Source organism: Martes martes (assembly GCF_963455335.1).
Source record: "Martes martes genome assembly, chromosome: 7".
In the NCBI taxonomy this organism is placed as follows: Eukaryota; Metazoa; Chordata; class Mammalia; order Carnivora; family Mustelidae; genus Martes; species Martes martes.
In genome coordinates this window covers 72,683,776-72,697,133 of record NC_137894.1, presented here as the reverse complement: position 1 = coordinate 72,697,133, position 13,358 = coordinate 72,683,776, and the positions used below count along the sequence as shown (strand labels likewise).

The 13,358-nt window shown below is 47.0% G+C and overlaps 1 protein-coding gene across 1 annotated transcript in view; it reads left to right on the top strand.

Annotated features, from left to right (window-relative positions):
* Positions 1-13,358, top strand: part of SLC7A8 (solute carrier family 7 member 8) — a 50,411-nt gene that overhangs the window by 9,657 nt on the left and 27,396 nt on the right. Inside the window, exons 2-3 of the mRNA XM_080808445.1 lie at positions 6,894-7,098; positions 8,011-8,162. Of these exons, the coding sequence (XP_080664571.1) occupies positions 6,894-7,098; positions 8,011-8,162 (357 nt within the window). The remainder of the gene's footprint in view (positions 1-6,893; positions 7,099-8,010; positions 8,163-13,358) is intronic.

Below are 13,358 nucleotides of genomic sequence, written 5' to 3'. Positions count from 1 at the left end.
TCATGACCTGAGCCAAAGACAAATGCTTAAACAACTGAGCCACCCAGGTGCCCCTAAACAAATCTTTTTAAAAATGAGTTAGTCTTGGGGCGCCTGGGTGGTTCAGTTGGTTAAGCGTCTGCCTTCAGTTCTGGTCATGATCCCAGGGTCTTAGAATCAAGTCCCACATTGGGCTCCTTGCCTGGCAGGGAGCCTGCTTCTCCCTCTGCCTGCTGCTCCCCCTGGTTGGGCACTCTCTCACACAAATAAATAAATAAAATCTTTTCAAAAAAATCATCCAAGTTCTAATCTAAAAGGAACTTAGTGCTCGCTTCGGCAGCACATATACTAAAAGGAACTTTAGGGATGAACCAGATGATGCCAGTGAGGCTTGAGGTTAGAACAGTGTTTCTGAACGTCAGTGCTGTTAACGTATGGGCCGGATACTTCATTGTTGTGGAGAGCTGTGACCTGTATCCAAGGATGTTTAGCAGCAGCCCTGGCCTCCACTAGATGCCAGTGGAACCCCCCTCCCCCAATTGTAACAATCAAGACTGTCTCCAGTCATTGCCAACTGTCCCCTGGGGCTGGGGGAAATGGTACAAAATTGCCCCTGGATGAAAACCACTGAGATAGATAAAACCTGTCTCTGCTGGTGCCTGGTTCCCCAACAAGACAGGGGAATGCTGGAGACCAGAATTGAATCTTTAATGGGCATATGTGAGGGCTCAGCACTCGTAGCCCCTCAGGCCAGGATGCCTGCCTTTCAGAGGTGGGTGGAGGTTGGCTCCATCTATGTCATTAAAAGTCCGTGTGTGAACAAGTGCTTCCCAATTACCTTTTAAAGCAAGCATGTACAGAGTGGGTGCTCAGTAAATACTTTTTAAGATGCAATTACCTGCTGGCCGCCCACCTGCGGCATCTAAAAATTATACCTAGACAAGCAGACAAATGACTCAGAGAATGCTTCATGGTCCTGGCTCTGCAGTGCTGTTTTGGAGCCAAGCCTCCAAAGCAAGTCCTTTGGATTCTTCTAGAGATGGATTCTATTCTTACTGCTATCAATTCTATCAATTCCTTATATTTGCTAGTATTTCACAGATTACAAAGTGCTCCCACAAGTATTCCTCCCTTGATCCCCACAACAAACCCATTAGATTGTCAGGACAGGAACAATCATTCCATTCAGGAGGTGAGGGAAGGGACTGTCAGAGAAATTCAGGTCACACGGCTTGTGGGTGGCAAAGCAAGGAATCAGTGGCTCCCCCATCTCTGAGCCTTAGTGCCCTCCTCACTTTTCAGTAAGGGATCCAAAACAGTGGGAGTCCTGCAGCACCTTCCACATCTCTATTCTGCTCAGAATGGCAAATCCAAAGGGCATGTATCAGAGTCTTACCTGCTGTCATTCTGATGTAGCTATTTGTATGGTCCTGATGGGAAAGTGTCTGCAGGGTGAGCTTCCTGCCATGAGGATCAAAGCCCCCCACATACCAGACTCTGCTTCCATCTTCCCCCCGTCCTGAAAATCCTGAGATCTTCTCAGCCACTTTAAGGAAGAAACATAAAGAAAGTTCACCTTAGGGGCACCTGGGTGGCTCAGCTGGTTAAGCTTCTGCCTTTGGCGCAGGTCATGATCCCAGGGTCCTGGGATCGAGTCCCACCTCAGGCTCCCTGGTCAGTGGGGAGTCTGTTTATCCTTCTCCCTCTGCCCCTACCCCTCCCTGCTCATGCTCTCTCTCTCTCTCTCTCTCTCTCTCTCAAATAAAATAGATAAAATCTTAAAAAGAAAATAAAAGAAAGAAAGTTCACCTTGGCTTTCTCTGAACATTATGGAAATGGACAGAACCTCCAAGCCATAGGAGGAGCTCTGACTAGACTCTAAGACTAGCATGAGTTATTAAGGAAGGCCAAAACCTTTTGTATCTGAGGGTCTCTTGGGCATTAGAAGTCTGTAAATACATGCCCTAGGAAATTCTTTGATGCCTGCAGCATTCTAGTGTGGACAGGCCTGGATGTGAGTAAAGCCTTAATAGGAGTCACATGGGTATTGGCCCACAAGTGGGGAAGTCAGTGGTTATTCATGGCAAACATGGATTTTCTTAATTCCAACATTTCTCTAGTGAAGACTTGCCCACAGATACAACTTGGCCTCTTTTTTAATGGAGTGGTTTGCTTAGCTTTTCTTTGACAGAAGAAGCCAAGCTGGGCCTCATTGTCCAGGCATCCTAGGACCCCTCTTGACCAAAGAAGATCTATGTGATAACATGATTATTTTACTAATTGGGGTGGATGAAAGGGAGGATTGAAACCTTGGCTATACCAGATGGATGGGCATCTCATTCTTGAATGGTTTTATAGACAAGGAGTCGAAGAGTAAAACAATGGAGAAACACATCTCCACAGTAATCAACTTTCTTCCAGCCTCTCAAGAAAACTTCATAGTCAAAATAGAGAAGACATTTCCCACTTCTCCTTTTTCAGAGCCTCTCCAGAAAAACCTCATTTGGACAGGGTCCAAGTGTAAAAGTCCTATTGTGCAATTTCTAGAGGAGAGGCCATGTGGAGTAGTGGAGGAAACCCAGGCTGGAAGTCCAAGGACTTGGCCTCTAGTCCAGGCCTTGCTGCCTATGCTTTGTGAGACTTTGGTCAAGTCTCCTCTCCTCTCTAAAACTCAGTCTTAGCAAAAGTAAATAGGAATGATGATATCCACCCTGTGCACCTAGGAAAGTAGTTCTGAGAATCAAATAAAGTAACAAATGAGAACACTTTGTAAATCACCATCGAACAATGGTGCGGTAGAAGGAAGGAATCGGATATGTGTTCCAGTATCTTAATAAGCATCTTCTCATAATAAGCATCATCTTGGTAAAACTGACTATTCCCTGGGAAAAGCTTGAGGCTACGACAGATGATTTAGGTTCTAATCCAGTTACTACTAACTTACTCTGTGGTTTAGGAAAATAACTACTTCTTTGTGTCTCAGTTTCTTCATCCATAAAATAGGGATGGTAATACCTCCCTCATTTTTTCCCATTTAGAAAATTGAAATAATAGTTGCCCTATTTTCCTCCCTTATAAATTGGAAATGGTAGGGGCACCTGGGTGGCTCAGTCGGTTAAGCGTCTGACTTTGGCTCAAGTCATGATTTCAGGGTCCTGAGATCAAGCCCTGCATTGGGCTCCCTGCTCCCCAGGGAATCTATGTGTCCCTCTGCTCCTCCCCACCTACCCCCTGCTCATACTCTCTCTCTCTCAAATAGATTAATTCTTTTAAAAAATTGGAGATGGTAATAATAGCCGGATCACCCTTCAGCAGCGAAATAAGTAGGTTGCTTTATTCACTGGCCTGCAATACGTACTTGACATACTTCACAGGATCTGGAGATTCCAAAGAAACACATATAGTGCTCTGTGGAACTAAGTTCTAGTTGGAAGTCTGACGCCATTCAGTAAACATATATGGAGTGTCCACTGTGTGACACTTTACAGGTGAAGGGAAACCATAGAGTCCCTGCTGTCATGAGTCTTATAGTCCAGTGGGAAAGAGAAATATTAATCAAATAATCACACTAAGATTGTATATAGTAGGCATTACTTTTGAGTAAATGTAATGTGAATGTTCTTTCAGCTATGTCTGAATTCCTCTCCCTCCAGAAGCTCCAGAGGCTGCTCAGGTGGAGGAAATGTTATCTGATTCTGGTTTTCTAGGTAGTGGCTTCCTAGAATCAAAGAGAGACATTCCTCTCCTTCCTGTTCTCTAGCACTCCGTTTTGGCTATAGCATAATTTTTTTTTTAAGTTTTTATCTTTGTAATTTTAGTTTGGCCAAAATTAAGATTGTAGGGCAAGGGGTAGAATTCAATTTTTGTAAAATGAAGATTCTTGTCCCAATGTCAACTTATTACAAACCTCACCATCATTCCAGCAGCCCCATGGAAGGACGTATCTAGAATAAGGGGAGGCAGGAAGTGATCAGACCGTGTAAATGGCTGTTGGTGTTGCACATCCCATCTTCCAGTGGCTGCCTCCACCTGGAATGAGGAAAGGAGCACACACTCTGGAAATGCCAGAACAAAAGCTGGAGAACAGAAGTCCTTCCTGAGCCCCACTGTGGTATTTGTTTTCTGAGAATCCTTAGTGGAACATTGACACTTCATTCCTGAGAAGACAGGATCTCTTCAATAACATTCACCCCTACTTCCTCCCTGTGACAGCCATTCCTGGCTCTGAGAAATACCTACCTCTTCCCCTATCACCTCCCTTTTCAGTACCTTGCAGACCAAAGTCAAACCTTGTTTTTCTCCTGATTGATTGTTTTTCTAACCCCTTGAACTAGTTTTATAATCTAGGTGTGTTACTCTCTTCATGGCTGCCTTTGAAATGCCCTACAAATTACTCTTCTGATAAATTCCTGCTAGACAAGGAGTTTGCTATCACCTTTTGCCCTGTTAGCAACTCTGTCTCCAGTTCTCAGCTTCTGGCACTTGGTATCTTCCAAGGGGCAGCAGCACGTTTCGCTTGGCAGGTTAAGGGTCACCTGCCAGGGTAACTGTGTCCTGAGTCCTGACACACCACCAGAAGGCCTCCAAGTCTCCACTAGCCCAGTCTTCATGCAAAGCACACGTGGAGACTGGTGGAGGAGAGAGGGGGCTGAAAGATGTCTCTTGTTCCTATCATAGGACTTAAAATAAATGTATGAGAAAAAGAAAAGCCTTTAAGAACTGCTGGGGCCCAGAATCTCATTTTTCTATCTCTCTTTGCCTCATGTTTAGATCACAAAGCTGAACATGAGGTATTGTTTCTTCTTTTAGCGTCATCTCTATATGCAGCCCAGTTCCGTTGGGTTGGACTATCTGCAGAGAAGGAAGGCAAGTTTGAGGGATGCCTGGGTGGCTCAGTCGGTTAAGCCACTGCCTTCAGCTCAGGTCATGATCCCAGGTCCTGGGATCGAGTCCCGCATCAGGCTTTTTGCTTGGCAGGGAGTCTGCTTCTCTCTCTTCCTCTGCCTGCCTCTCTGCCTGCTTGTGTGCACATTCTCTCTCTCTCTCTGACAAATAAATAAACAAATAACATCTTAAAAAAAAAAAGAAGGAAGGCAAGTTTTTTTTTTTTTAAAGATTTTATTTATTTATTCGACAGACAGAGATCACAAGTAGGCAGAGAGGCAGGCAGAGAGAGAGGAAGGGAAGCAGGCTCCCCGCTGAGCAGAGAGCCCGACGCGGGGCTCGATCCGAGGACCCTGGGATCATGACCTGAGCCAAAGGCAGAGGCTTTAACCCACTGAGCCACCCAGGCGCCCCGGAAGGCAAGTTTGAGACAAATGTGCTTCCCTTCCAGCTGCATCCAGCTGCAGGTCCTATATGTCCGTCTCACAGTTACTGCTCTTCCACCTGCCTAAACCCCTCCTTTCCCATTCATCTCACACTACAGTGTTTTAGTGTGAAAAGCTATCCCAGAGGAATAAAATGTATTGCTTTTAGAAAGTGAATATTCTCTTCTTGTCCCCTTTGACCAAGATAACTGATGCAAGGCCTGGGATTAAAAACTGAATTTTGATTTAGAAGCGCAAGTTTCAGGACTGGATTGAGGTTGAGTTATGTTTGAGATCCGAAAATCATTTTTGCAATTTGAGTGTAAAATCCTATACTCTGCATCTTGTTCAGCCCAGATCTGAACCCCTTAAGAGAAGTGGTAGGAATATGAGATGTCCTCAGAACACTGTCAAACCAAGCTGGCCTCATAATACTCCTGTTCTCCATTTCTACCTGGATCCACTTAGTCTCTGCTTCTTCCTTCAGACTTTTAGTAGTACAGCTGGGTGGGGCTCAGAGAGAGAGTTTTCAAAGCACCTGTGCTGTGCACCCTGATCACCACCTTGAATCACAAGAAGTAGAGGAAAGCTTGGGAAGGAATATGTCAGGAGCTGCTCCCACCCTCTTACTCCTTCCCTACCCAGCACACGCATCCCAAAAGCCAACCATTCAGTCCTTGCTGCCAGCCTCATCTCTCAGGAGAAAGTCAGCCCCTTGTACACAGAAGCAGAAATAGATTAGTGGAAAGCGCATTGGATTAAGCATCAGGAGACCAACTTCTAGATCCAATTTTACCCATCAGTAGCCGTGGAATTTGGAAAAGGCAATTAACCCCCTGTGTCTTAGACTCTTTGCAAAATAGAGAGAGGAATACCTGTTCTTCCTCCTCTTTCTGTACTTCAGAAGGTTGTTGCGAGGGTCACGTGAAACAATGGAGGGGGACAACTTTCAAGAATGTAGTGCTAAACCTTTGCCCATATTGCATTTCTATGAACCACTTTGTAGGGCTAGGACTATTTTTAGGATTGTTTTTATAGGGTTATTTCGTGTTCCTCACCAAGAGTGGAGCTGTCCTGTCTGGGGTGAAAGCCAGCCTCCAGGAGTGCTGTCGAGGCTCATGGTGTTGAAAACCGCCAGTCATGGGGTATGACCACAGTCTGTCCGAAATGTATTGCCCTTAGGCTCACTTTTGAAGCTTTCTACCCTGCAGACTGTCTCTGAGAACAGCCTGCTTTTCCAGTCTTGCCATTTCGTTGGTCTTAAGACCTTTGTTACCTCGGGTGGACCATGGTACAGTCCAGTAAGAGGATCTTGAGGTTCAATACCCAACCCACCACTTACTACCATGTGGACTCGGGCAGTGCACTTGGTATCACTAAGACTCAGTTTCCTCCTCTGTAAAATGGGAGAAATGATATCTGACTCTATACTGAGGACTAAAGGAGATATGTAAATTATTACTAGACACACCTGCCTGAAAGTGATTTATGCATTCCAAAAGCATTTTAGAATCAAACCAGAGATGAGACCACTCCTGTGAATGCCAGTCCTATCAATTGTGCTGACTCCACTGTCTCTCCTGTCAACTTTGGTGCCTCATACAGGGAACATCATTGGCTCTGGAATCTTCGTCTCGCCCAAAGGTGTGCTGGAGAACGCCGGCTCTGTGGGCCTCGCTCTCATTGTCTGGATTGTGACTGGTCTCATCACCGCTGTGGGAGCCCTATGCTATGCTGAGCTTGGGGTCACCATCCCCAAATCTGGAGGTGATTACTCCTACGTCAAGGACATCTTTGGAGGACTGGCTGGGTAAGAGGATCTGTGGAGGCCTGGGTGATCTAGAAGCCGAGGCCAGTGGTTGCCAGTGTGCCAAGGATTCCTCTTTTAGATTCCTCTTTTGCCTCCCTGTCATGGTCGTTAGTGTAACTATGTGTCCCCTCGATTCTCCTGAGGGTGGCAGAAGAACCAGGTTCTAGTTTTGACCTCTCTGTTGACCTCAGCGGGCAAGATTCTATGGGTGACAGCAAATAGAACTTTATGACAACTCTGACTATAGACTCTCAGGGAAAGCACATCACAAAACAAAGCCGTCTTATCTTGACAAATTAGAGTGACCACCTAAGATACGGGGTACCCTCTTCTCACACAACCAAAGATGATGGCTTCCTGCAGGGCCAGGCCCTGAGCTTGAGTTTCCGCAGCATCTGTGGCCCTGCTACTGAGGAGCTGAGCTCTCACCAAGGGGCCAAGGGTGTGGAGCGCACTTCCCTCTCATGACCCCGCTCAGTGCCACCCCTGGCAGTTGCTTAAACGGCCACACCCTAAGCATGTCCTGGCTGTCAGAATTCTGAGGTTACCAATTTTATTTTCCACCACTAGATGCTGGGCCCAGAGCATAGAGAAGAGACAATAGGAGGACAGGGGAGAGAGAAGCGAAGCCAAGAAGTGTGTCTATGCTAGCAAACTCTTCACCCCTCGTCGTCAAACCACTTTATTGTCATTGCGGAGGGCCGGCTGTCTGGTTGAGCAGGGGCTGGGCTCCTCAGCATCCCGGAAAACAAAAAGGAGTCGCACCCCTTTAGCCCACCCACCTCTCTTAATGCTGCCCAGTGACATGCCCAGGCTTCCCCCCATGACTCGTGAATCCCTGCCATGCATGTTGGTGGGGGTGGGGGTCCCTGCAGCTGTCTTGGGTCAAGTTCTGTCCTGTTCCCTCTTCAGGTTCCTGAGACTATGGATTGCAGTGCTGGTGATCTACCCCACCAACCAGGCTGTTATCGCCCTCACCTTCTCCAATTATGTGCTGCAGCCGCTCTTCCCCACCTGCTTCCCCCCAGAGTCTGGCCTTCGACTCCTGGCTGCCATCTGCTTATGTAAGTGCCATCTGGGCCTTGCTCTCAGGATGGCCTCTTTCGGCCTTCCTGGCGGTCCGCATGCCTCCGGTTCTCCTGCCTCTCCCTCTTTCTTTCCTTCTCTCCTTTATTATTTCCCCCCCCATTGCTTTTCCTACATGGGTGCTTTGGATGAATTGATTCTGAATAATAAGCTGGTTTTCAAAAAAAAAAAAAAGGAGAAGAAGAAGAAATGTAGGTAGCTACTCAGAGGCACAGCAATTTTCACAGCACTTTCATCTATACTATCTGATCTGAGCCTCATGACAAATCCATGAGGTAAGCAGGGCCTGGATTATCACTTTCCTAAAGCAGATAAGGAAAGGAGCCAGGCAAGTGACATACCCAAGGTGGCAGGCCCTGAGTGGAGCCGGGTCTCCTGACTCCTTCTCTTTCCAGCACGTACGTATGCCGTACACTGTGCTGTAGCTTCCTGCTGCTTGCAGGAAGATTTTTCTGGCTTCATCCACCTCCACCTCAACCTGCCAGCTCACATCTTAAAACTCTTGGGGAGGAGAATGTAAACATGTGAGTTGGGAGAACATAAATGCATTTTCTGTGATTCCCCACACCCTTGATATGTTTCCTGCCTAACAGGGGAGAAAAGCTATATACACAGGTTCTGTGGTGAAGAGTCAATTGCAATAAAAATTCAGAGAAGGGGGAAAGATGTGTGTGAGCTGGAATAATTAGAGATTTATTGTAGAGAAGTTCTGCAACTCGTACTTTAAGGAATTCCCGGGGATCTCAATGGGTTGGGGTGTTTTATATCTTTAAACCAAAAACTAACTTTTTTTTAAGATTTATTTCTTTATTTTGGGGGGGATGGGCAGAGGGAATGGGAGACAAGCAGGCTCCCTCCTGAGCGGGGAGCCCGATGAGGGGCTGGATCCCAGGGCCCTGAGACCATGACCTGAGCTGAAATCAAGAATCAGACGCTTGGGGCACCTGGGTGGCTCAGTGGTTAAGCCTCTGCCTTCGGCTCAGGTCATGATCTCAGGGTCCTGGGATCGAGCCCCACATCGGGCTCTCTGCTCAGCAGGGAGCCTGCTTCCCTTCCTCTCTCTCTGCCTGCCTCTCTGCCTGCTTGTGATCTCTGTCTGTCAAATAAATAAATAAAATCTTAAAAAAAAAAAAAAAAAAAAAAAAAAAGAATCAGACGCTTAACCGACTAAGCCCTCCAGGTGCCCCCCGCAAAACTAATTTCCAAAGTAAATATTTGGGTTTTTTTCAAAGGCTCCACTTTTGGAGTTAACATGACCCCTGCCCTACCATACTTTTCAACACACATACACTTAGCTGAGAGCAGTGACCATCCCGGCCACACCCTTTCCCAGGTCTTGACCCTTTCCTTCTGTCGTCCTGGTGGGAAAGTCTCTCACAGGGCAGCCAGCTGGGATCCAAAGAGTGGTCTCCTTGGCAAGTGTGCCCTCTTTGGCAGTGATATTCAGCCCTGGGCTAAACCCCTACCATCCAGACAGGTGGTACTCTGGGGCCAAGATATTTGTTTGGACTGTATTCCTTATGCTCGGTCAGGTCTGCTTATGGCCCTAGAGGCAAAGGAATGTGGGCTCCAGAACCAGGTTGCTTGAGGCTGTATCTCTCTGCACCATTTTCTAATTGTGGCAAAGGCTTGGCAAAGTTCCGCACCCCACCCCACTGTGAGAGGGGGTTGGAATCCTGCCTGCACAGGAGGTCATGGTTGCAAGGACTGCATGATTGCATGAGACAACACATGTTCTTAGCACAGGGTCATGTAGTCACTGCGGGTGGTCCCTGAGGGTAGTCACTCAGTCCTTGCTTGCTAGCTGGATCCAAAGCTGGGAGGGAGAGGTGTGGGGAGGGGCGTGGGAATGCAGGAAGAGTTGCTGTTTCTGCCATCAGCCAGGTTAATGGGCGTGGGAAGGGGGACCCCATAAGTGCTGGCCACTGTTATTTCAGTGTCTTGTGCACGCAGACTTGCTTCCTTTTTCCTGCTGATACTGCTGAAGTGTCTCAGACAAGAGGCCACCCTTACTCTCCCATGAGAAATTGAGAACCCTCAGACTGGTCACCAAGGAGAGAAAGCAGGCCATGGATAGAGTTCCCTGGACTGCTGACCCTACAACTTCCTTTGCCTACCCCCAACCTGCCAAGGGTAGGTGACCCCTGTGCAAAGACCCTCTGCAGTAATACAGCCCCACAGATGTCCCCTCAGGACAGGAAATTAGGACTGTCTGCCTCTCCGGAAAGACAGGATGCACGCTGTCCCCTCCACAGCCTACCTCTCACCTTGACACTGCTAGCACAGAGGGAAGGAGGAATTAGAATTAGAAATTCTGATGACCACATGACAAAGTCCCCTCCTCTCCCAATTCCTGCCATCCAAGGTTCAGTAAAGCTTATCTGGTTTGTCCTCTGCCTCCTAAAGAGAACTGCAAGGAGATTATCTTGAACTTAACATTGGTCAATCCTGTCCTCCAGAGACAGGAGTTTTTCAGTGTCCTTGAGATAGGTATTCAAGTACTTTTTCACATTCATAAGGAGAAAAATCGTCTTAAACCTGAACTTATTTCTCCTTATTCCTTTTGGGGGAAATGGAAAACAGGTCCTCACCTTAATCCTGTGCCACCCCCTTCCTCCCAGATGGGAAGGCCACGTGGAGCCCAGGACCCCTCTCCCTGCAGGGATGTGTGAGCAGATGTAGCCACACACTCACATTTTCTCACCAAACACTCCCAACTGCTTCAAGTCTGCAAAGAAAGGTTCTGTTTTCTGGTTTGTTGAATGCTCTTTTTTCTGGAACCCACTTTCACAGGCCCCTCAAATCATCTCTTAAGTATCCAGTGAAGGGGAGCCTGGGTGGCTCTGTTGGTTAAGCGTCTGCCTTCGACTCAGGTCATGATCCCAGGGGCCTGGAATGGAGCCCCTCATAGGGCTCCCTGCTCGGGGAGTCTGCTTCTCCCTCTGCCTCTCCTTGCCAGCCCCCTACCCCCCCTCATGCTCTGTCTCTCTCACTCTCAGATAAATAAATAAAAATCTTAAAAAAAAAAGGTATCCGGTGAAATAGGAACCAGTCAGGAAGGCTTTCCTTAAATGCTCTTACCTTTTTTTTTTTTCCAGGCCCCCTGTCCTCTTAGCCGGTGCCAGGCCAGCCGGCTGTGTGAAAATAGGCCTGGTGCTCTTTGGCAGGAGAGCCAAGTGTGGCCCAGTCCAGCTATATTTTTGAGAGAACCAGTGGAGAGCTTGGGCTCTTCTCAGTGTATTTTAACCAGAGACTCTGTTTTCTGCTGGGTCATCCTGGCATGCCAAGGGCAGGCTTGACCCACTGTAGGATGAGAGTTTTTGAGGGAAAGCCCACCCTCTGTGGAGAGGTCACTGGTGTGTTCTGGAGAGAGCTAGAGGACAAGGTGGGAGCCCAGCAGGGAGACCCATGTGGCAAAGCCCCTGCCTGGCACTGGCTGTGGGAGGGAGATCAGGTCAAGTGTGGTTCTGTGGTGGGGCCAGAATACATTGGATGAAAAATGGTGGTGGGACAGCCAGATGGGGGTTGGAGAGGTGGAGAGAACCTGCTGGAACCGGCTTGCCTGCAAGGAGCCTTAGGGGGAGGGAGAAGGAACTGCAGATTTGGATCTGCTTATGCAACTGCAGCTGCCACTTTGAGTTATTCTATTATGTAGGTCAAAGCTGATTATTCACTGCTGAGTCAGCAGAATATCCCTAGCCACCAGGCAGTAAAAAAAGAATGTATTTTACATTTTAATTAAATGGAAAGCCTTCTCCCTTCTCCAGAGCAAGCATATTAGTGGGAGGAAGGAATTAGGAAAGAGGGGAATAGGAGGTGTTGAAACGTGGTTTTGGTGCCTTCTTCTAGGATGTGCTCTGAGTGTTTCTCTTTTCTTTCTTTCCCTTTTTACTACTTTGTAAATAAATGACTATATTCTCTAGGGAAAAGATTCAAGGAATATATAAAGGGAGCTGACTGTGAGAGCTTCCCCTTATCATCACCCCTCTCCCATGCCCAGTAACCATGCTAACTGTGGATAGGTATCCATCCAGTTCTAAATAAAATGCATCCCTCCATGTCTGGGCATATAGACATGTGTGTGTCTCGGCATATACATATGCATAGGTGATTTCTGCAGCTTACTGTTTTATCATTTAGCTATATCTTTTGGCTACTTCCTGAGTTTCTAGTTGTAAACAAAGTGGTCCCAGTGGCACTGAAGGAGTATCAGGTGTTCTGGGGTCCCCCATTTGTGCTTCTTGCTCCCTTACTCTGGGTTTTCTCTCAGGATCTGTCTGTCTCCCTGTCCTTGAGACTGGGTCACCTTTCACTCAGGCAGCTCCTGGCCTCCCTCCTCTCTTTGGGGTCTGGGGTCATGTCCAGGATCTGAAGTAGAATTTTTTTCTTTTCATTCAAGTCTCCTCTTTCCCCTGAATGCCTGTACTAAAGAAGCTCCTTCTCCTTTCTCTCCCTGAGGGGACAAGAGTGCCCTGCATGTATTTCACAAGTAAAAAAAAAAAAATGCTTCTTATCTTGTTTTCCAACTTTCTACTGAGATACCTAAGAGGCTGGTTTTTTAGGGCTTCAGATTTCTCCTCCTCCTTTTTCTTCTTTTTCTCCTTCTTCTTTTTCTCCTCCTTCTCATTCTTTTTCTTTTCCCTTGAGCAGTTTAGAAGGGAAAGGGCTTTACTGTTATATATAACTTTTAACCCTGAGTTGCTCTGCAATTCCTCTGTGGAAAGTCCCCAGGTCCTTGATGCAGGATGCTATGATCGATAAACCTGTATGTTGTTTTGCAAGTCTCTTGCAAATTAATCCCTTGACATCAGAGGGTTCTAGTCGTTCCTAACTTCTAAGTCCCTTAATCTCGGTTCATTTGCCTTTGAGGTTTCACATTCTCTAGGCCCAAATTTATCGCCATACACTAAACCCTTTGCCTCAGATGCCTGAGCAGCAGTGCCTTCCTGCCGTCCTTAGCCCCCAGAGTTCTTCGGGTGCTTCATAATCCTCGTATATTTGAATCCAGACAAACACAGACCACCTACACTTGATTCCCATACATCCAAGTCATCTTCCTTCTCTGTACATCTTCTAGCTAGCCAACATTTAAAATCTAAATACAGTTGACCTTTGAACAATACAGCGGTTAGGGACACTGACTCCCCGCATAATTGAAAATCCACATATAACTT